Below are 24,246 nucleotides of genomic sequence, written 5' to 3' on the forward strand. Positions count from 1 at the left end.
TCTCTGAACTTTCTTCATTCCAAGGAGGCTGGAAGTACAAAGTGAGCCTCTGCAGTAGCAAACGGTCCATCTGTTGCTTCGTTGGGTATTTCTGAGCAAGTTCCTGCGCAGCCCTCGAGCTCTCGCCTACATCTTCACTCCCGGACTCGGGCAAGTCTGCATTCCCCGCTGAAGAACTCCTTCCAGCCGTCAGCAATCTCTGGGCTGAGGCGAAGGTGGGTGAAAAAGGTGCAGATCGCTTGTTTTTGTTCGTCGCGGAGCCTTTCCCAACAAGAAAAGGCATCGCCCTCCTCGGCCCTTACAGCATGATCGTCGTTGCCGATCTCCCAGAGGTGTCCATCCTTGAGTCCAATGAGCCGGTGGAGAAATCGTGGCCGATCAGGCTCAACGCGGACGGAGATGATAAAGGTCTGAGACTGTTCACCCCAAGTAAGCATCTCGACGTGATCCAAATTGAATCACCTTGCCAATGTCATGAGAGAGGTCGAGATGGATGTCACCTTGAACTTGTGAAATTTGCAGGAAGAGGGTCATTCCGAGTTGTTGGTAGCCTGCTGACTTCGTGACGCTCTCGGCATGCTTCTGGAGCTTTCTCTGCCAGGAGCTATGTTACAAGTAAATCGACGGGTTTGGGCAGGAAGGAGGAGGAGAGCACTTCAAGACGAGGCACGAGCCTCTTGAAGGAACAGCCATGTTTCAAAGTACAACTCTTGCCATGGGAGAGGCGAACGAGGGGAACAGTGCGGATCCCCTTCCCTCACAGTCAATCACAAACCTTGAGCTCCTGGTCTACGTGGTCAGAACTCAGTGCCAACTGCAGATGCTGATGTCAGCAGCCAGCGACTCTATACAAGGAGATAAACACCTCGTAGCACTTCGTAACTGCTCGCCTGCGGCTGCTCCTCCTGACCCGTGAGGCTTCAATGGCAAGCAAATGGTCGTAGGATATGGCAAGTGTATGGAAGAACCTGGAGCGCTGGCCGTCTTCTGTTTCTTCTCAAGGCAAGCGACTACGCTTACATGACATTGATGGCTTGAATCAGCTACGTGACAAAGTAGTTTTGAAGGTTCACAGTTGCCAAGAGTGTGGCATGCTCGCACATGGGATTCCAACAAAGACCGATATCATTCATACGATTAAGGAGCTTGTGACGAAAGTATCAAAGGTTGAAGGCATGTTCACAATTGACGTGATGAGAAAAGCTGCAGAGTCTGGAGAGACAATGGCGGCATCGACCAATTCAATGGAGTCAGAGATGATAAAGGCGTTAGACATGGTGACACAACAATTGAATGCCCACAACAAAGCACTGAAGAAAACACTGAAGGAGAACTCAAAACAAACACAGCAAGGTATGAAAAGAGTTTGGATGAAGCTGCATAACATAGAGGAGAACATGAAAGTTATGTTCGAAATCATGACATCAGTGTTGGATGCAAATAATTCTGTGCGAGACGGGAGTTCGGTGGAACAGAGGTTTGTATGGCGGGAAGGGACACAAGACAATGAATTGCTTGCGGAAAACAGCTCGGAAGCAAGCTCAGGATCAGACATGGAAGAAGATGGGTCATTGAACAGTGGAGCAGACAACGATGATGCCACGCCAGGCGAAGAACAATCATTGAATGATGACGAAGTAGAGGGCCATTGGTTCGAATGGGGGGGGGGCGCCACATGGTTCCTGCAGATTTCGAATGGCCACAGAAAATATCAGTCAGAAACATGATGACGTATTTGTATCAAGGACGGATTAGAAACATTGATGGAAGGGTACAAAGAATCAGACCATTTTGTAACTTTTACAAACTGAATTTGAGGCATGACTTGAAAACGAAACCCAGCAGGAGGAATCTTTACAAAGCAAGGTGCGTGATGAATGAGATAGAGAAGATTTGCCGGGAGAACGGAGCGATTGGTGAAGAAGGCGAGATACGGGCAGACAACATCCAGGAATGTTACGACAAAGCGTTTCATGTGCTGGTTGAGAGAGCATACGGGAAGTCGGCATGGCAGAGGCGTGAACTCAAGCACAGATATGAACAGCTGAGTTACATCACGTTTTGCAACAAGTTACACTTGGAGAAGGATAGGACGACAGCTCGACCGGACCACACACAAGACTCGATGGAGTCTTCAGATGAGAGTAGGGAAAGAACGACATATGCTGCAGCATTGTTGAAAGACTTATGACAGTGGGATGGGAATGAAGATGAACATATGTTTCACCTACATTATTCTACCTCATCCCATCTACCATCACTCCTCTACCATCACTCCTCTGCCATCACTCCTCTACCGTAGTACAGGCCTCTCCTCTGCCATGTCTCCTCTGCCATGTCTCCTCTGGCAACTCTCCTCTACCGACTCTCCTCTGGCAACTCTCCTCTACCGACTCTCCTCTGGCATGTCTCCTCTGCCATCTCTCCCCCTTGTTGGCATCTTTTCTCGGACATTTCTCTTCTACGTGTCGTCTTCTTCGTTTCCCCAACACATCTTGTCCGAACTCCCCGCTGTAGTTGCCTTGCCAGCGTATTTACCACGCCGGAACAAATTTTCGAAACGGAACTGTGACTCAGATGCTACCCGGTTTACAGAGCTTAAAAGGACCGGTGATCAGTTTCCGATACACCTGTCATGCCATGATGACTGACCTTGCAAAAGGCGGGCCTGGGATCCCGCCGGGGAGACTCCGGGGATCCGGAGTCCCGTGACTGATTGCTGCCGGGGCACCGGAATTATCTGAGCCGGGTTCGGCACTGTCCCGGCACTCTGCCACTGATGGTACTGTGACGGAGGCAGTAGTGAAGGCGGCTCAGTTGAAGGTGGCACCCGCCGGCCCGGCCCGTGTCGGGTGACGGTCCGATCGCTCGCCGCCGGTGCGCGGCCATGCGGGGTGGCACCCGGTGGGGGGGGATCGGACCTGGACGGACGGTGACTGGGCGAACGGCGTAACCGTGAACTGAACTTCTCAAGTTGAACTGAGGGGCTCGGTGCCACTACTGCAGCGGCCTGGCGCGAGCCGGCACAGTGCCGTTGGGAGCTGAAGTTATGACTCTGATTGTAGGAACCGTTCAACTTCCGAGTCAATGCTTGCCGGGATGGCAAGCCAATGACACGGTGAATGGGAACAACGCTCACAGGTGGGATGGAAGACTGGGACGCACGTCTCAGGCCATGCTTCACATGTGGCGGGAGGAGGCGGGTGAGAGGGTTGATTCCGAATGTTGACATCAAGACATAGACGGATCAAGTTGTGGCATGATATAGAGGCACTGAAGGATTCCTGGGTGTCTCTTTATACATAGTAGTATAGTTTACATGCCCTGCAGTACGAAATGATGATGATGATGATTCTGACTCAGTGGGATCATCAGCAGCTGCTGCTGCTGCAGCAGCAGCGGTCGTTGAATGCTGCAGTCGAAGTAGATGTTGTCGAAAAGCGTCCAAAAGCATCGCATGGTCCAGAAGCGTCGGTGTCTCACTGCCACGAGGTTGGGCCTGATCCGGGATGATCATGGGGAGGCAACCGTCAAGCCTCCGTGAGACCGCACGCTTGAAGACGACCCTTGAGTGAGACACTTCATGGCCCGGCGTGAGTCCGTCATGGGAGAAAGGAGCACTGCCGCATGGCAGCCGGGATGGGGCAGGGGATGCAACCGGCGGCTGTGCGGGGGGGGCGGCGGGCGTCGCCGCCTTGGGGCATGCGGGGTTCTTAAGTGGAACAAGTCGACGGACGGGCCGCAAGGCACCCGGTACCGATCTGTACCGGCGGGGGGGTACCGGGAGCGGGTTAGAATTGAGTAAAGGCTGCGGTGCCCGCACCCACCCCGGTACCGCGGGCGGTACCGGGGTGATCAGTCACCCCCGCCATTGTCGTGATCAGTCAACCCCGCCCAGACCCCGCCCCTAATCTCCTACTGGTTTGGTGGCACGGCGTTGTCGTGGGCTTTTTTTTGGGTTTTTTTAGCTGCCCCTAAACTTGTTAGGTTCTACCCGCTCCTCTCCCCTACGCTACATGATATGTAGGAGGGTGGGTGGTAACACCCAAACTTGTTACGTTCGGGCGTGATCTTGTGCTACCAACTTCAATGGATCTATCAGGGTCGTGGAGGAGAATGTAGAGGAGTGGATCTAGCAGAGGCGTGGGGGAGAAGCTCGAGGAATGTTGTTAGGAGAGAAGCGAGATCGAAAGATGATAGAAGAGGTGGGAATCGCAAACAAGTGCGCCCGAAGAATACATTCATGTCATGCTCATGTCCGTTTGAGGTAGAAAATGTGATCAGGGTTTCACCATGTGGCAGGCGACTATTTCTTGGACCAAACATTTCGATGCCTAAAAGAGGTGCATTGCAAGAAATGATGTATGATTGCTCGTTGGATGCAGACACATTCGACTACATCGACAGTGAGCTTGGTAGCACTCTCAAGCAAGTAGAGCAGGTAGGGTCTCTTCACGTATTGTGGGTGGATCAGTTATCCAGGAGTATCTGGCTTTCTGCTGGTGAACATGGAATCCAGCAAGACAAAGAGTGTCTCGATCTATCTCTGACAAAAGCAGCAAAGCTTCATCAATGTCATGTAAGCGAAGTCGCTTGCCTTGAGAAGAAACAGAAGACGGCCAGCGCTCCAGGTTCTTCCATACACTTGCCATATCCTACGACCATTTGCTTGCCATTGAAGCCTCACGGGTCAGGAGGAGCAGCCGCAGGCGAGCAGTTACGAGGTGCTACTGATGGACAGCAGATCCAAGAGCACATTGGCCGGCATGTACTGCCTGTGCTGAGGGTGGACATGGAAGCGGTAAGAGTGATGGTGAAGGTTCCGATGTTATCATGAAAGCCAAGCAAGTCCTGCACGCTCATTCTTTGACTATCAATGTTCAAGGTCTGGATGGGTATAGAGAAGCCTCTGCTTCAACGACATGAGGTGTTTATCTCCTTGTATAGAGTCGCTGGCTGCTGACATCAGCATCTGCAGTTGGCACTGAGTTCTGACCACGTAGACCAGGAGCTCAAGGTTTGTGATTGACTGTGAGGGAAGGGGATCCGCACTGTTCCCCTCGTTCGCCTCTCCCATGGCAAGAGTTGTACTTTGAAACATGGCTGTTCCTTCAAGAGGCTCGTGCCTCGTCTTGAAGTGCTCTCCTCCTCCTTCCTGCCCAAACCCGTCGATTTACTTGTAACATAGCTCCTGGCAGAGAAAGCTCCAGAAGCATGCCGAGAGCGTCACGAAGTCAGCAGGCTACCAACAACTCGGAATGACCCTCTTCCTGCAAATTTCACAAGTTCAAGGTGACATCCATCTCGACCTCTCTCATGACATTGGCAAGGTGATTCAATTTGGATCACGTCGAGATGCTTACTTGGGGTGAACAGTCTCAGACCTTTATCATCTCCGTCCGCGTTGAGCCTGATCGGCCACGATTTCTCCACCGGCTCATTGGACTCAAGGATGGACACCTCTGGGAGATCGGCAACGACGATCATGCTGTAAGGGCCGAGGAGGGCGATGCCTTTTCTTGTTGGGAAAGGCTCCGCGACGAACAAAAACAAGCGATCTGCACCTTTTTCACCCACCTTCGCCTCAGCCCAGAGATTGCTGACGGCTGGAAGGAGTTCTTCAGCGGGGAATGCAGACTTGCCCGAGTCCGGGAGTGAAGATGTAGGCGAGAGCTCGAGGGCTGCGCAGGAACTTGCTCAGATATACCCAACGAAGCAACAGATGGACCGTTTGCTACTGCAGAGGCTCACTTTGTACTGCCAGCCTCCTTGGAATAAAGAAAGTTCAAAGATCATTCAGATATCCTAGACAGATCTTGGCAATGGTGAAGATCTGCAGTATGCTGTTGCTTACTCGGGGTCGATCGGGGTCGAGATGTATCTCCCGTGATGCTCTTGTCTTACAGCTGCAGTTCTGAACATCTTCATGGAGGACAAGGACAAGGGAACGAGCAAGCAGTCGACAAGTGAATAAATGTTTTTCTATCATTGTGGTTGCGAACATGGTACCTGCTCCATGGCGAGCGCTGTGACGCGAGAGAGCGGAGTAGTATGCGGAGATGTAGGAACGGGAAGGGAAGGTCCTGTGCTTGAGAGATGAAGGACATGGAACGGGGGAGGAACGGGGGAGCAGCAGCGGGGAATGGGGGCGGGGGCGCGAAGCGGCAGGGTGGGATTTCCTGTGTTGAGGCGCAAGGACAAATTTTAGCTGGCTGGTCTCATAGGATGAGGGTGAAAATGAACGGCGGGGGGGGAGGGGCGGCGGGGGAGGAGGGCGGGCGGGAGAGGAAGGAGGTGGATGAAAGGGATAGAAGCCAAAGGACAACATTTCCGGCGGTGACATGGCGTGGTTTGCCGGCGTCCTAGATCACGCTGTCTGTCTGCACTGTCTTGTCTTTGATGACGTACCGGCAGGGATCGTCATGGCCAAGGGCGAGCCAGCAGCGGTAGAAGCAAGCTCGTCGACGAGGGCTGAGCCTGACTCCTCCAACTATGGGACCGTGTATGAGAGAGAGCGGCTCCTGCCCTTTTCAGTGGAGCAACTCCCCTCAGCCAGCAAGAAGAAGTTGACCAGGCTCGCCATGGTCGTCGCCGGATGTGTGGTGAGAGTGAGTGTGGACGAGCGGCTTGTGAAGTGATGCTGAACATACAGATCCTCATCAAGCTGATGATGCTCCTTGCTTCCTGGTCTTCGGCGAGGTCAGGGAGGGGCTCCTAGGAGTTGAACGCAGTTGGTGTAAATGATACTTTGAGGGATGTGAATGGGGGAAGAGGAGTGAGGAATACGTATTTTCTTGTTGATAAGTAGAAGTTCAGGGTTTGGAGAAGCTAAAAAAGAATAATGCTGTCATGAAAAGCCAAGGGGCCATCAAGACCAAGTGATGTTGGGAGCCACTGGAGCTCGATCATAGGAAAAGGTCGAACTGGCAAGAGTCCTCGTCGAACTCGCTATCCTTGAAGTCTTGCAGCACCTGCGATCTTGGAAACACATGTCAGCATGCGATTCCCACAACGAGCAAGCTGCCTTACATGTAGCCGAAGTAAGCATCTCCGCACTCACACCCGGACCGCAGCAAGCCTCCTGAGTCCTCAGCGGGAAGCCCCGACATGGGGGAGGAGAGCAGCAGGGAGGAGACTGCGTGCAGGCCTTCATCCGTGACGTTCACTCGCCTCCGGGCCTCATCGCTCAGTCCAACGACTTCCTCCTTCCCGAACCCACGGATCAAGCTCTTGGCATTTGCGAACGTGCAGTACCGATGGCACAGCATGGCGCGAACGTCCTTGAAGCCTGAGGCTTCCCTGCTCCCCTTTGCTCCCCTTGTGCTGCGAAGAAACTCCACCACTTCTTCCCTCGGGTCGAAGATGAAAGCCACGAGCTGCGCCATCCACCAGCAGAAGCTGCGGTGGGCGAGCTGCGGGGGGCTTCTTGCCTCGAACTTCCATGAGCGAACCATGTCTCGCCCAGAGACACGGTAAGTCGCACAGAAGGGCCCGGGACGACTGACGTCAGAGACTACGACAGTTTGAGACTCGTTGGATGTGAGGTCGGAGAGGGGAAGGGTAACGAACGACCACTGATCTTCCTCCTTGCACGCCGAGATCCTCTCAAAGTAGCACAGCCATCCTTGAGAGCAGTCCTTACCAGCATAATTCCACACGTCACGGCTTTTCGTCACGAGGATACGGTCAGTGGCATGCGCGAAGCCCAGGGACATGGCAAGGAACATGACCTGTCGGGGAAGAGACCAGGCAGCTCCGTCAAGGCTGTGCACTAGAAGCTTCCTGGCTCTGCAAGTATTGTTTGAATCTTCCGGAAACTGCCAGTCGAACAACATTCTCTGGGCCTCACATACATCGCACTCAAGGGTTTGGTTGACACGGAAGCGGAAACGGGAGGGGTCTGCCTCGTAAATTCTATCGCATGCTGAGCACTGGTACCCCAGCTCTCGTGCATGCAGCCATTCTTCCAAGGAAAGGCTCACGATACGTCTACCCTCATGACGGGAGGGTCCAGCATCCTGCCCCCTCTGTTTCCGCGCTTCAATCTTTCCTTGCAGCCCCTGAACCTCCTGCTTCAGCTTTTCGATGATTTCGCTCAGTGAGTTGACGCCAGCTCTCCCTCGTCCTGGCCAGAGTTTCTGGTAGGCGTTTCTGTGTGACCAAGTGTCTAATCCATGCGTCCTCGCAACGTCGAATCGGCAGATTTTCTCCATGAAGAACGCCCCGTCCTCTACTTTCACGTGGATCGAATGCGGTGGTAGGATCCTCCTCAGTTCGCCAGCTTCGTGCATCTCCATGGTGACTGGAAGGAACCACACCCATATGGTAGCCGTGTTGACGCTTCCATCTGAGTGCCATACCGGGATCCCCTGAACCATCACCGTGATGTCTCCATCGCACTGAGCGAGGTGCCTTCCGAAGTCGATCAATCCCCCATGCACCTCAAGCAGGATCGTCAGACTTGGTAGCTTCTGACCTTCAGTCCAAAGGATCTCTCCATCCTGGGGCTCTGTAATCTCGATGGAGAGGTTCTGCCTGCGCGGCAGATGGACGTCGTCATGATCAACCCACAGCTCTGCTTCTTCTGGTTGTTCCTGCAAGCTTTCGTCTGCCGCCACTCCCTCATTCGAGCCTTGACAGCATGCAAATGAGAGCAGGAAGAGCAAGAGAGATAAGGAAAAGGGACGAGATCCTGTCCCTTTCATCCTTTCCTCCCTCGGGTCCTCGCCATGTCCTCTCCCCTCAAACCCTCCGGCCCGGACCCTTCGGCCCGGGCAGCGGATCTGCGGACACCCGTCACTGACGACTGAGGCCGCTGTTTGGTTCCCGGCTGATATCAAGAGATGCGATAACGCAACTTCTCGGAGCTTCCCTAGTCTCGTGACGGCTCCGCTTACTATAATGAGGGTGTGTTTGCGAGACAGATAAGGGAGTGTAATACCCGTGATTTGATGTATGATTTACACATGGAAGTAGAGGGATATATAAAAGATAGACTGGGTGTGATGTCGGAGGAGGAGTTAGCGAGTTTGAGGGAGTTGCATGAAGTGGAGGATATAGAGATGTATTTAGTGGCAAGGATCTTGTACATAGCGTCAGATACGGAGAGGTACAAGAGTGAGTTTTCTGGGGATGTGAATAAGTTGTGGAGGAGGAAGGTGGTGATAACAACGCCCTCGATAATAGAGGGAGTGAATTATGAGGCCGAGAGGCCGATCAATACGTACTGTATATCGACATTTGCGAGGACCTTAACGCCAGATCAGAAAGTGCAGCAGTTAGCAAGGAATAGGAATTGTCAGATGTTGTTCTTTTACATAAATTATAAGTTGAAGCCGGAGAGCATGATATATGCGGGAATGCCGGTGCATAAAGACATAGATGATTGTAGACGGACTTACAATGAGATGTGTTTAGGTAGCAATGTGTTGAATGGCATAATGAAGAAGACGGAGGATATGATAGAGATAAATAGGGAGATGAAGAATGTGGATACTGACAACTTCTGTTCGAAGGATAGTATGCACAACAAGGAATTGATGAAGATCTTGTATAGGCAGGATACACAGATGTTGAATTATGAGCATTACTATATCAAGAATTTAGAGAGGTTAGGGATGGTGGTAATAAGGAATTACTACAAGGAGGAAAAAGAGATAAAGCGTGAGAAGAAGGATGAGGTGATCTACAATAATATGGAGGTGATGAGTTTCCTGAGGATGAGGAATATAGAGATAGAGGATGGTTTGAGAGAGATAACATATACGAAGGATGAAGTGCAAGAAATGTTGTTGAGGGAGAGGGAGAGTAGGGAGAATGAGGACTTTGATAGGATGTTGAGATGCAATGATGTGAAGGCGAGTAGGTCGAAGGAGGAGCAATGGAGAAATAGGATCCAACATTATCTAGGGAGGGTACCTGAGAACAAGAGGGAGGAGTATATAGAGAGATATAGGGGTTTATTGATGGGTGGTTTATCGGTGAAGAGTGATATGAATGAGGCATGCAAGAGGATTATAGATCCGTTGATAGAGCACAACAAGATGGTGGCATACATGTATAGGACATCACATTTGGAGGCGATATTGAAAAACAAGATATCAGAAGACAGTCCAATGAATGGGTATATGTCATTCTATATGGATATGTGGAGGACGAAGGAGGTGATGAGGAAGTACTTAGGTGTGAAGGATTGTTTCGATCTTGGATGTTTGGACACAGGGAGGTACAAGGATGAGGAGATTGAGATAGAAGAGGATGATATGAGGAATTATTTTGATGTGATGGTGATGGAGGATACAGAAGAGAATAGGAACAAGGAGGCATTAGCAAAGTTGTACAACAAGATGTTAGAGGATGGAAAGATGCCAACATTTAGGAGACCTAGGATCACGAAGTATGTATTAGCGAAGAGGTTAAGTTACAAGAAGGTGGCAGAGGAGGTGAGGAGGAGGTTGGAGGGTTTGATAGTGAAACATAGATACAAGGAGCAACATATAAATGAGAATGGTGAGAAAGTGAGAGTGAATTATGCAAGATATGAGTTCGATTATGATAAGATAGGATATCATATGAAACTGTTGAGGTTGCGTTTAGAGGGATTGAATGTGTTAGAGCCGCATGTGATAGAACGATTTGAGGTGAAGGATGAAGAAATAATGTATATGTTTCATGAGATGGAAAAAAGAGCATGTAAAGCGTGGGAGAGAATGGTGATAGGAATAAAATGTAGAAAGTGACTGATATACATATTTATGAGTATATAATATGTGATTTCCATATACCTTCGTCTTTGTAAAGGTCATACTTTCTGATAAAGGACGGTTTAGGTTCTATGGTACCAGAGTTGTATTTATTCAAGACACGATTAAGGTTATATTTTTCTTGATTAGCTTGTCTATACTGTAGTACCATATTGGTAAGGGATATAGGGTGTCTCCACCTCTCCCTAAGTAGGGGGGGCCGGGGGGGATATGATAGGGGGTTGAAGGTGTGTCTCCAGGGAGGGTCTTATTTTTTTAGGTATATATATACCGATTTCTAATTAAGGGGCAGGGTGGAGACACATATGAGATCATCAATACAATCATTATGGAGCATATGAGAATGGTGTGATCTATGCGACTTCCTATATTATTTAGGTAACCAACGTGCAAATATGAACTGATTATAGACAGTATTTCTGACACACCATCTCTTAATGGAGGGATCCCACCAAGCTCCAAGTGTTTTGACAGTATCTTTTTCAGAGAAGGGGCATTTCAAACAGATATAAGAACCACTGCTGTCTTCATAATAATCAAAATCTTCTAGATCTTCTTCATCTTTAGGGCGTTCTGGGAATTTATCATTGGGAGCTTTATACCAAGATATAATGTCTTCAATAGACAAGTCATATATACGTTGCTGATATAAATGTATACTGTCATAAATAATATTGAATGTTAATTTTTGAATTGTAACAGGGTGAAATAATGTAACATCTTGATCTTGAAGAAGAAAAGTGACTTTGTTTTGTTTGAGGGTAGCATAATTATTATAAAAGTTGCGAATTTTTGCAGCTTGTTTCGAATAATAAGATTTAAATTCGCATGTTGAAGTAGGTTTGTAATCATTGATAAATGGATAAGGTTCAGAGTAGTTGATTATAAACTGTTTCATATATTTTAGGTTGGGCAGATAGTGATGAATGAATTTAAGGATTTTCTTGATTATAGAAAGGGTGTCATATTCAGTGAAGGTGAGGTAAGCATGAAACGCAGGGAATTTGCCAAGGGCATAATCCGCAATCCAATAATTATATTTACTATAATCATAATCATGGACTATATAGGAACAAAATCCGTCATCATTGAGATAGACAGCAACTCTAAAATGTTTAAAGACAGGATTGAAGAGTTCAATGAGGTGTTTATTATGTTCAATAAGATGTTCTGAATGTTTGTCAGAAAGAAGGCAATGATGATCTGATGAAAAGTGTGTGGAGGATCCTTTCAATATGTTAATAATAAGCTGATCAAGAACATCTTCATTCCAATTCCAGTGAGTTTTAGAGCCGTTTAAGAAGGTCTTCAAATCTTTCAAATCATTCAAAGGTTGATTAAGTATGCATTGCTCACATTTTTGTTTTCGAATGCAGTATAATTCCACTACAAGTTTGTTAATATTATTCAATAAGGATTTAGCGTCAAATTCAAACCATGGTTCAGGTCGACAGTCTTCACTTGTAAAATGTGAATTACATATTTCGAATATGGCGGATATCTGAGTATCATGAACAACAGCTACATCAGCGATTTTAGTGCTATCATTATATTGAAATCTATGTTCAAGGTGGACTTGACATGTAGAAAAATCAGGAGCCTTCCAATCGTGTATGAGATGTTTGCAAACATAGCAATTACGCATGACCTTGAATGGTAGGCATTTTTCTAAGAATTGCTTAAGCGCAATTTTAGCATCCTTGTGGATTTGTGACTCAGAAGGATTATTATAGTAGGAGCAAGGTTCATCATCTTTGTGATGTGCAAAATGAAAGACTCGTTTTTTGCCTTGGCGGAGTATTAATGTTTTGTTGCATTGAGGACAGATATACTCTTCCTTCTTGTTAGCAAGTCTTGGACAACAATATTGTCCAGTTTGTTTGTGAATAGCTGCCAAACTGTAAATATGAGACGTCATAGTCCGCACTAGTATATGTATAATATAGTTGAGCAAGCTTTATATGAATTAACCAGAGGATATATAGAATGATCTATACGAGAATGGTAAGGGTTTGATGATGTCTCCACTTCTCCCTAAGTAGGGGGGGGGGACATGATAGGGGTTGAAGGTGTGTCTCCAGGGAGGGTCTTATTTTTTTAGGTATATATATACCGATTTCTAATTAAGGGGCAGGGTGGAGACACACATTATATGATGGAGGCTTGGTTGGGTTGTAAGATGAGGATGGTAAGGAGAATATATATAAGGGTCTTAAAGAAAAAATAGGAAAGCCAACAGGATGTAAATAAAATATAAGAGAGATGAGGATATGTATTCAGGGTGGTATACAGAATTTGATGAGGACTACGATGAGACATTTAGGAGGACGATACCGGTGTATCTATATATGCGTGATATCTACATATGGTTGAATATGGTAAGGGGAGATATAGGGAAGTATAGGGTGGATATAAGGGTGAATTGGAGGAGATGGAATAGATGTAGGAGGAGGGAGAGGATCCCGATGAGTATATTTCGTGTGCATGTAGGGAGGAGAGGGAGAGAGGGTGAGGTATTGAGGAGAGAACCGTTTTTATAAGAGGGAGTGTAACCCACGCCTTTTAGTGGGGAAGTTAAATGACTTAGCCAGGGGATTTGTCCGAAAGTTAATTGACTAACCCCTGTAGATTTTAAATTTGGAAGAAGGTGAATAAAGGGGATATAAGGAAGGATGAGAAGCGATGTGTGACCCACGCCTTTTAGTCCATGGGGTTCCATAAAATATTGTTGAGAAGTGTAAAAAATGTAGATAAGAGGTAAGAGTAGATGTCAAAATCCGATTCGCCGGTGAGGGCAAGTGTGGTTTCTTCATTGTTGGCTCAATCGCCAACGACGGAGTATGTGGATAAGGAGTTGATAACAAAGGTGAGACTGTTTAAGCTGACGAGGGAGGAGTTTAGCTATATATGTGGAGATGAGAGAGCATTTGATATATGCATGAAGCTGATGGGCATGAACAAGAGACAGCTGAGGTCATTATGTAGGAGCATAGGGATACTATTTGAGGATGGATCGGGCGATTCGAGTGAGATTCATAGAAAGATAAATAAGAAGGGATATTCAGGATTATCATTGAGTAATCTGCCAGCAGATATGAAGGAACATATAATAAGAGAGTACATGAAGATAGTGGTTCCAAGATTATTGGATTGGATAGATTTAAAGAAGTTGGAATTTCCGTCGTTATTAGGGAATCCGAGTGAGGGCATGATATTACTGATAAAGAAGCATTTTAAGAGCAAGATAATGTTTATGACGAGATTATTGTATGATGATTCAATAGAGGATGATTATATAATTGATAAGATGACTGCAATAGAGAATCTAAATAAGAATCCGAGTGATGCGGCGATAAAGTTTTTGGATAAGTATTATGATTTGATAAGGAGTGAAATTTTGATAGAGAACAAGAATGTGAGAAGTTTGAGATTATTTAATAAGCACCGTAATTGGGAGTCGAGTTCGGGTTCTGAGGAAGAAGGGTTAAGTTTGGATGATAAATTACCAACAACAGATATATTATCAAAATGTATTCATGATGAGATATTTGAGAAATATATAGAGAAGGACAATAGATATGTAAATCTAGGATACTTGTCAGGGAATACGAATGATCGAGCGATAAAGATAATAGAGTCATATAGAGATAGGGATTATAAGAAGAGTGAGAATAATAAGGTAGATTGGAAGAAGTTATCGAGAAATCCATCGAATGCGGCAGTGAGATTTATGAGAAGGAATGAGAGTAAGATAGATTGGGCAGAATTAAGTGGGAATACTAATACAGAAGCGGTAAGATTTATGATAAGTCATCCGAATAAGATATATTGGCCAGCGTTTATTTCGAATAGCAATGATGTAGCGGTGGATTACACTCTACGACCAGAGAATAGAGCGCATATACTTGAAGTAGATGGTATGTTTTGTTTAAATTCGAATGAGAAGGCTGTAGATTGGTTGATAGAGAATAAGAGAAGACTGTCACCTTACGAATTACGTGTTTTGTCATGTAATTCAAATCCGCGAGTGATACCCTTATTGCTGGAGAGGAAAGCAGAGATAGATTGGAAACGTTTATCGTCAAATCCAATAATAATTGCTTATAGAGAGATGAGATGGTAAATGTGTGTTGTGAAAGGAGAGAATTATTTTTGCCAAGAGATGTATTTATGATCGATATCGCTATAGCCGACGATTTGTGTGATGTATCTTTTGCCGTATCCATCGAAAGTGTAAGAGTGAGCATTTTTACCGAAGAAGATATACCAAGCCTCATCGATAACGTTATTATTTCGGATATGAGTTTGGATAAGTTTATTAGTGCATGTGGTGGCGTGTTCGATCCATTTGGGTAGGACGGAGTGGGACATGATGTAGGCGGTGGTGTTCCAACTGATGAGAACTTTATTGATGATATCGTCAAATTTGGAGACCTTAAGGTTGGAGCCAGTGCCGAGCAATAAGAAGTGGTAGGATTGTATTCGATCGAAGAAGAGGCAGATGTGTTGATCGAGTTGTTGGAGTGGGACCTGGATATCGAAGTCATCTTCAAGGACGAGTATATTTTTGTAGCCGCGATCTTGCATGATCTGGGCGATAGCGATGTGTGATTTGCTGCAGCCGACAGTGTTTTGATCTCTTTTGGAGAGAGAGGGGTTGATATATTGGATAGCGGGGAATCGTTCAGTTTTAGAGAGAGTAGGGTCAATAATTTTTAATTGGCGAAGTGCATTTTGGTTGCGGTCGGTCCTGTGGTCAAGATTGATGTAGAAGATGCGGTCGATTTTATTTAGGAAGTTGAGGGGTGTTTGTTGTGGTAGTTGTGTATGAATGTTTTTGAGGATGAACAATAGATTATCGATGGAGTTGTGGAGTGAATGAAAGAATTGATGAATGGATGGTTGAGGCATGTATGTATGTTATGTATTCTAAAGGAAGAGGACAAAATGTTGTGTAGGGATCATGATGAAGGTTTGATTTGATAGATATTGTAGGAGAGTTAAGAGTGTAGTGGTGTGGTGTATAGTGTATGGGAGTGTAAGGTGTGAAGAAGAAGTTTAAATAAGGGGATAAAGAGTTGGAGAGAATGTGGCTGTAAGGGATAAAGTATGGGATAGATAAAATAAAAGGGAGATGGAGAATATGTATAGATCTAGTGAGGGCATGATAGTAACATGCTGCGCATGTTCGGCCAGTTTCGCTTCGCTCACAGGCCTTAGGCGACATTTATTATTTTTGTTTTAATTTTCTTACGAGAATGGTAAGGGAGATGAAGAATATGAATATGAGAAGATTGATAGGGATATAGATAGATCTAGTGAGGGCATGATAGTAACATGCTGCGCATGTTCGGCCAGTTTCGCTTCGCTCACAGGCCTTAGCGACCCTTGTTAATTTCTGCTTAATGCTCTTACGAGAATGGTAAGGGAGATGAAGAATATGAATATGAGAAGATTGAGAGGGATGTTAGAGGGATATGTATAGATCTAGTGAGGGCATGATAGTAACATGCTGCGCATGTTCGGCCAGTTTCGCTTCGCTCACAGGCCTTAGCGACCCTTGTTAATTTCTGCTTAATTCTCTTACGAGAATGGTAAGGAGAAATATATAAAATATTTGTAGTATTTATAATAGATCAGAATAGAGTTAATGAAAGGAGGCAGATAATGAAGCAATTAAGGATATTTGAACATTTTTTATGGTAATTTGGAATTTTGTATATTTTGGTCTTTAAACAAATCTATATAGATTTTTTGATGGTAGATTTTTTGATGGTTTTTCCAAAAAAACTCAAATTATGTACTTTGATTTTCCATTTTTGGTGGTAAATTGGAAATTGGTCTTTAAGGTCTTTAATACAAATACTATAATACTTCCTGTACCTTGATGATACTATCTTTAAATCTCCCCTCCTTCTCTCCTTGTAATAATCTATATCATCGTCTGTCATGTTCCCATCCATCATTATTATCTTGTCGGCCGTCTCAAACATCTTGTTCAATACATATATACACCTCAACCTTGTATTCTTGAATGTTGTCGCTGTATACAAATACTCCCTCAAACTCTTGAATTCATCCAACACAATCGTATATCCCTTGAAATCACCACTCCACATCCTGCTTGAACAATCCTCATTCATCTGCTCCTTCACAAACTTATGCAAACTATTGCATGACACTATCCAATTTGACTTCTTCTTTCCATCACACAATGACTTGAAAGAATCGTCCTCATAAGTCTTCACCCTCACACCAGCCTTCCCTAGATTGCTCTTTATGTCCGATATCAAATTCCTCAGATGTACCACAAATATAAAACATCTCTTGCTCTTCTTCAAGTAATCTATCACCGCTGTTGTCTTCCCCGTCCCTAATCCTGATACTATGAATACATCCTTGTTATCCTCTAAACAAGATGACTCTATATGCTTATCCATCATCATCCTCTCGTGACTTAAAGAACCTAACTGATCCGTCACCTGTCTAAAACATCTTATCTGCTCATTGTTCAGGTTCTTGTTTACCGCACTCACCAGACAATTCGGATTCTTGTGTAGGCTTTTATCTCTCCCTATCGCATCCATCTTCATGTCATTTAACACTTTCGAATACTCCGGATTTATACTACAATCTCCTTGCTTCGTCGTTGGCCTCTTGCTCCAGTTGTCAAATACATCCCTTATCCCCTTCTCATCATCCACTCTCCCTAATATACTCTGCAATGGCGTAAACCATCTCTTTCCCATCCTATAATCCTCATGTAAATTGTCTAATAATAACTTTACATGCTCCTTTGATATGTCCCAATCCGCCATCTCATTGAACTTTATCATATTCATATTATTTATACTCTCATACTTCTTCAGCCTTATTGGCCTAGTTCCCTTCATGCGTTCCTTCACCTCCTTCTCATAAAACTCCTTAAAAGATCCTGGAACCTCTGATAACACATCTGACCTGAATATCACCGTCGGATTGTGATACGGATATTCACATACATATGATATATTATCCAACAATTCTATCGTACTGTTCAACAACTTCTTGAACCCTTTCACGCTCTCAGCTTCCTTAAAGATGTACTGTTTCCCCTCACCTGACATTATCACCACCTGCGCCGCACTCTCCCACTCCTTCAATAACTCCTTCATCTCATCCGTCAATTCTATCTTGTATGTATCATCATCTATTCTCAATGATTTTCCTATTATTCCTAACCCTGATATTGGTCTTGTTCTTATTACATTCATTGTATATGATAGTGGCTTGTTCCATCTCTTCCATGACACGCCATGCAATTTCTCTAAATCACCTAGAGCCTTCTTGTATCCTACTCCGTCTGTCCCTTTATAGATCCTCTTCGCATCCTTCAATGATTTGTATGGTCCTGTCAAACCCTCATACAACTCCTTCGACAATTCTAATGGTATCACCTTGAAACCCAATCCATCTAACCTCTTTGATAATTCTATCAAATTCTCCTTCCTCTCATTCTCTGTCCATATCGCATCTTTCAATAACATCCCCTACACTCTTTCTATATATCATATGAACATTTCTTTATATGCTTTTTGACACATCATTCATAAAAATAAATTACTTCATCATCAATGCCTTCTCACGCTTTTGCTCTTGATACCTCTCTCGTCTCCTTGCCTTTATTCGCTCTCTCTTTTCAGGATCCTCATACTGCTTCCTATTCATTTCTTTTACTCTCTCACGATAGTCCTCATCCATATTGTACCTTTTATTCTTGTACTTCCTTGATGATTCCAATATCCTCTTCCTAAACTCTTCATCCTCATGATACCTTCTCTTGTTGTACTCTGCTATGTACTCATATATCTCTTTTATGCTTCCATCTTCCTTCCGTCGTTGCAAATATTCCTTGTTATACAATCTCATCCACTCCTTCTCCTCATCCGACATTCTCTCTTTCTATATTATCATATTACTCTTTATATCTCTTCAATTATACTCCTTCATTCTCAATCTTTCTCTTATACATATATTCTCCTTACCATCCTCATCTTACAACCCAACCAAGCCTCCATCATATAATGTGTGTCTCCACCCTGCCCCTTAATTAGAAATCGGTATATATATACCTAAAAAAATAAGACCCTCCCTGGAGACACACCTTCAACCCCCTATCATGTCCCCCCCCCCTACTTAGGGAGAGGTGGAGACATCATCAAAATTCTTACCGTCCTCATGTTAACTTTTTATTATTCATATTGAAATAAATACCATATCAATATAAGTATATCTTTCATATATTCCAATAGCAAATGATTGATCTATCTGTCCTACATGATGATATCTTGAATAACATCAAACATAAGTATAAGCTTGTCTCTAAATTGTACCAACTCATCTCCAACCATATCAGGTCTTTCAATAATCCCACTCACGCCATCCTCAATTATCTCTATTTCAGATATGATATATTAGATCCACATTACATCGAACTCTCCTTGCACGATCTTATTATCCTTACTATCCAATTCTCTTCAGACCTTACCTTTCTTTTTCCTGATTGGAAGTGTTTTGATCAGCCCCATCCTCTCCTTAAACAACAAAAATCTAGAATTGTACTACTCAGACACACCCTCTATGGCCATATCAATGAGCTCTATCGGATACAATTCTGCTTCTTTAAGAAGTCTCATGATAGAAGATTATGGGATTATTTTGAACTCTCTCAAGACCCATACATACAATCTCTCCCTTATAAACTATGGTTACCGGATAGTTGCTTCAAGTTCCATACATTCAATCGTCTAGGTTATCGTGAGTTGTACATCCTTACTCGTAATGTTGATCTTGATACTATCAAGAGGGTTCATACTAAGAAACTCAAGAATGTCACTTACTTGCAGGATCAAGAAGAGTTCTTCATATATTGTGTATCCGACAAGGATGTCCATAAATATGGTTTCAAGCCTGTCCTATATGATGAAAAATACAAGGAGTGCATCCTTTTGATATCTAAGAAGAACAAGTACAAGTTCTGGATTGAAGCCGATTTCTTTTTGGAACTATGGCTTCTGAGATCCTTTGAATTGACTTATGCTCATTATCCTAGACAGAATGAAAAATTGAAATGCTATACCAAGATACATCCTGATATCTACTATGATATGGATCCTGAAATCAATCCTCTATTCTATGAATTCGATATATGCAAGGAGGAGACCGCATATCAACACCTATGCATCTATGATCGATATCACGATTACTATCAACAGCATCATCTTACATAACATTATTATCAAGCCATCATATCAGACACCATGCAATCCTCTACAATCCTACGCATAATCTCTTATATCATACCCTCTATAGACTATGTGAAAACGTGGTCTATAGAGTATATCATATGCAGGTTTATGCATAGCATGGTGGTATATCGCATCATATACCATATCGTGTATTTGATTATCCATTTGTTACTATTGTAACCAATAAACCATCATATCATAAAATATTATATACATGTTGTACCTTATATTGTGTCTGAATGTGTCTTAGCGTGTTTGGGTAGGATGGGTGAGTACTTCACATCTCCCAACTTGCTCTCCGGATAAATGGATAAAAGATATATCCATCCATCATTTGGTGTTTACATCTTCTCCACATATTCATGAAGTTGTCTCAATAGGGGTGATTGTTGGATTTGTGTCATCTGTAAGTGGTGTTCTTCGATGTTGAACATGATGTCATCATGGAGTCTGTCAGCAAGTTTGAGCAGGCTTTGGATCTTCTTGTTTGAGTTGGGAGTGGTGTTGATGGATCGGATGGTGTTGTTGATGTGAAGGATATCGAGATACCAATTGTAAACCTGATATGTCTTGTAGAGATTGTCGAGGGTGTTTTCATTGTTGGTGTTGAGAGAGGAGAACTTGGTGTGGATGGTGTTGCGTGAGATGTTGTCGAGAGGGATATTGCAGAAGGGGTTCGTGAACATGTTTGGTGACATATCATTTTAAGAATTTTTCATTTTTCATAAATATACACATACTTCCCTACAAACTATGGATTATATATAAGGCCTTCACACAGCCAGCTTCACCATCTAGCTCATGAATAAATATACATCCAAATCTAATCTCTATACTCAAATATTATTGGATTCGAGGATAAAAAATGCCAACGTATCTCTGACTTTCTCTCTCGCAATAAAAGTCTCACTCGAGGATTTGGATTGTTCGACAAATTCAGCATATAGATCTCTTTATTCGTCTTGTGCTCTATTAACCAATCTATCGCCTTGTCATTCGGATTACAACACAATGCTCTCACATCTAAACGCCTATCGTTATTTAAAACAAAATCCACCGCTTCATCATTGCTATTTATACAAAAATTTATCCTATGGATATACTGTTGATTTCTTAGCAAAAATCTTACCGCTTCCGTATTCGTATTCATACTAAAAACACTTATAAATATCTTGCTCTCATTTCTTATCGTGAATCTCACTGCCTCCGTATTCGTATTCTTACTGAAATTCATCCAATCTATCTTGCTTTCATTACCTATCATAAATCTCACTGCCGCATCCGATGGGTTCTTCGATAATATCTTCCAATTCACCTCATTATGATCATCTATCTTATAATCTCTATCTCTATATGACTCTATTATCTTTATCGCTCTCTCATTCGTATTCCCTGACAAGTACTCTAGATTTACATATCTATCGTCCCTCTCTAAATACTTATCAAATATCTCATCGTGGATACATTTCGATAAAACATCCGTCAATGGTAACATGCTCTTGCGCATCAATAATCTCAAACCTCTCACATTCTTGTTCTCTATCAAGTACTCCTCCACTATATACTCTGGATGCTTCCCCAAAAAATCTATCGCTGCATCACTCGGGTTCATATTTAGATTGCGCAATCCGGCACTCTGATCTCGTGGTTTAAATCTCAATAACTCCTCCAACTCTTCCTCAAAATGCTTCTCTATCACGTTTATCATCCCCTCACTCGGATTCCCTAAAAGATCCACTAATATTAATTTCTCTGGATCTATCCAGTCCAACAATCTCGGTGGCATCATCCTCTTGTACTCTGTCACTATTCGCTCCTTCATCTCTGTTGGTAGCTTGCTCAATGATAATGTTAAGTTCTCCTTCCTAATTATCTTTCTATGTATCTCACTCGAGTTGTCCGACCCATTCTCGAATAGTATGCCTATGTTCCTACATAATGACCTCAGCTGTCTCTTGTTCATATCCATCAGCTTGATACATATCTTGAATGTTGTCTCATCCTCACATATATGGCTCAACTCCTCCCTCGTCAGTTTAAACAGTCTCACCCTCGATATCAACTCCTTATCAACATACTCTGTAGTCGGTTCTATTGCAATCAGTGATGACACCACATTTGCCTTCACCGGTGAATTACTCTTTGACATTTACTCTTATCTTTTATCTACATTTTTACCTTAGAGTGAGCCTGTACAAGAAAAAGCATTATGACTCCTGTCTTTTACATGACTACGTACAATACATCATATGACACCTATATATCTCTCTTCATATTACATACAAAATCCATTGTCATCATCCAAGATATCACAACTATCATCTGTATAGTGCTCAAGAAGTAATCATAGAGAGTATCATATGGATCTTGTACCTGATATTGTGTATGTATGATATAGGTCTAAGCAAGTCCCATATGATACATAAGGCCTTCACACAGCCTGTACTAGACGGTCATACAGCGCAGGCGCTTGCGCCAAGCGTCATCACTTAGGCCCTTTACACGACTACGTACAATACATCATATGACACCTCTATATCACTCTCTTCATATCACATACAAATCCATTGTAGTTATCTAATAAAGATATCACAAGCATCATGTGTATAATGCTCAAGAAGTAATCATAGAGAGTATGATATGGATCTTGTACAAGGTATTGTGTATGAAATATACAGGCCTTACATCAGTCTTACGTCAGTCTGCATCCCTATTATACATAAGGCCTTAACACAAGCCGGTACCATAGCGAAGCGTCATGACTCCGGCCTTTACACCACCCGCGTACAATACCCCACACCTCTCACATGCAGGTATATAACAATCATACACATCTCAGCATATCAAGAAGCAGTCATAGAGAATTACATATGGATCTTGTACGAGGTATTGTGTCTTATTCATATCGGCCTTTCCTCTGTCTTTACTTAAGTATTATATACGAATCCATTCTCATTATCTAATCAAGATATCATCTGTATGGTATTCAAGAAGTAATTAAAGCGAATTACATATGGATCTTGTACCAAAATATTATATATGTCTCTATGGGCATATAAAGGGGAGTGCGGAGGCGGCTCTATATGTCACCACCATAGAAGAAGGAATCAATGTAAGGAGTGTGGAGGCAGCTCAATATGTGAACACAATCGACAAAGGTATTTATGCAAGGAGTGTGGAGGCAGCTCCCTATGTCATCACAATAGACAAAGGCGCCAATGCAAGGAGTGTGGAGGCAGCTACATATGTAAGCATAGTAGATTACGAAGCGCATGCAAGGAGTGTGGAGGCGTTTCTGTATGTGAGCATCATAGAACAAGAAGCCAATGCAAGGAGTGTAGAGGTGGCTCTATATGCCAACACAACAGAATAAGAAGCATATGCAAGGAGTGTAGAGGTGGCTCTATATGTCAGCACAACAGGGTAAGGAGCCAATGCAAGGAGTGTGGAGGTGGCTCTATATGCATCCACAACAAACAAAGGAGTAAATGCAAGGACTGCAAGATTGAAGACGAACAATGCAGTCACAAGAGAAGAAGGCTAGACTGTGAAGAGTGCATAAGATATTTGTAGCAAATAAGAGAAACAATTTTTTATGCCATATCCGACCAAACTTGCTTAGATACAACACTCAATTAAAGATTCTTATTGCATTTATAGCACCACATAATATTGTTTTAATGTTCTTTATACGCTAAATAAAATATACTTGGAATATCAAATATTATTTTAATAGACCTATTCATCATCCTTATCAGCTTCCTCAAGAAATGATATGAATGGCATGATACTCCTTATTAGGTTTTGGCTGTATCTATTGTCTGTCTCAATCTGCACCATCTTATATCTATATACATACCATACATGATTGAGATCATCTATGCGTATACCATAGAGACGCAATAACACCCGTATCTTCTTGTTTGCATTCTTTTCATCATTCAATTTCTCCATACCAATCACATTTTTGTCTGTATCATTTATTATAAGATTAGTGTTGTTCCTTGATTCTATCCTATCACCCGTAATAATCCTTCTCTTAACAATCTTTCCAATATCAACCACTCCAGAATTATCTGCTGATTCATAGAAAAATTCATCTTCGGATTCATCTGACAATGAATCAAAGAATACAATTCTCTGTCTCGTATGCTTCAGTCTGTTATAATTCTCAGCAATGATCTGATCAAATCTCT

The 24,246-nt window shown here is 43.5% G+C and overlaps 6 protein-coding genes across 6 annotated transcripts; 4 read left to right on the top strand and 2 right to left on the bottom strand.

Annotated features, from left to right (window-relative positions):
• Positions 1 to 1,542: 1,542 nt before the first annotated feature.
• Positions 1,543 to 2,225, top strand: GUITHDRAFT_150502 (hypothetical protein). The gene has a single exon (XM_005839948.1). It carries the CDS (start codon positions 1,658 to 1,660, stop codon positions 2,189 to 2,191), a length of 534 nt encoding a protein of 177 aa, XP_005840005.1. The 5' UTR covers positions 1,543 to 1,657; the 3' UTR covers positions 2,192 to 2,225.
• Positions 2,226 to 3,336: 1,111 nt separating this feature from the next.
• GUITHDRAFT_133411 (hypothetical protein) lies at positions 3,337 to 5,658 on the top strand (the record flags this gene model as incomplete). The annotated part of the gene is made up of 9 exons (XM_005839949.1): positions 3,337 to 3,492; positions 3,635 to 3,753; positions 4,303 to 4,343; positions 4,386 to 4,441; positions 4,520 to 4,579; positions 4,886 to 4,927; positions 4,979 to 5,017; positions 5,199 to 5,330; positions 5,377 to 5,658. The coding sequence occupies 9 exons, from the start codon at positions 3,337 to 3,339 to the stop codon at positions 5,656 to 5,658; spliced, it is 927 nt and encodes a 308-aa protein (XP_005840006.1).
• A 164-nt stretch (positions 5,659 to 5,822) lies between these two features.
• GUITHDRAFT_101472 (hypothetical protein) lies at positions 5,823 to 6,718 on the top strand (the record flags this gene model as incomplete). The annotated part of the gene is made up of 4 exons (XM_005839950.1): positions 5,823 to 5,859; positions 5,907 to 5,966; positions 6,415 to 6,602; positions 6,653 to 6,718. The coding sequence occupies 4 exons, from the start codon at positions 5,823 to 5,825 to the stop codon at positions 6,716 to 6,718; spliced, it is 351 nt and encodes a 116-aa protein (XP_005840007.1).
• Positions 6,719 to 6,905: 187 nt separating this feature from the next.
• GUITHDRAFT_133412 (hypothetical protein) lies at positions 6,906 to 8,705 on the bottom strand (the record flags this gene model as incomplete). Its single annotated transcript, XM_005839951.1, has 2 exons — positions 6,906 to 6,978; positions 7,030 to 8,705. The coding sequence occupies 2 exons, from the start codon at positions 8,703 to 8,705 to the stop codon at positions 6,906 to 6,908; spliced, it is 1,749 nt and encodes a 582-aa protein (XP_005840008.1).
• Positions 8,706 to 9,062: 357 nt separating this feature from the next.
• GUITHDRAFT_133413 (hypothetical protein) lies at positions 9,063 to 10,504 on the top strand (the record flags this gene model as incomplete). Its single annotated transcript, XM_005839952.1, has 2 exons — positions 9,063 to 10,442; positions 10,481 to 10,504. The coding sequence occupies 2 exons, from the start codon at positions 9,063 to 9,065 to the stop codon at positions 10,502 to 10,504; spliced, it is 1,404 nt and encodes a 467-aa protein (XP_005840009.1).
• Positions 10,505 to 17,459: 6,955 nt separating this feature from the next.
• GUITHDRAFT_133414 (hypothetical protein) lies at positions 17,460 to 18,289 on the bottom strand (the record flags this gene model as incomplete). The annotated part of the gene is made up of 2 exons (XM_005839953.1): positions 17,460 to 17,513; positions 17,552 to 18,289. 2 exons carry the CDS (start codon positions 18,287 to 18,289, stop codon positions 17,460 to 17,462), a joined length of 792 nt encoding a protein of 263 aa, XP_005840010.1.
• Positions 18,290 to 24,246: the final 5,957 nt, after the last annotated feature.

The sequence above is a fragment of the Guillardia theta genome (assembly GCF_000315625.1).
Source record: "Guillardia theta CCMP2712 unplaced genomic scaffold GUITHscaffold_7, whole genome shotgun sequence".
NCBI classification, from domain to species: Eukaryota; class Cryptophyceae; order Pyrenomonadales; family Geminigeraceae; genus Guillardia; species Guillardia theta.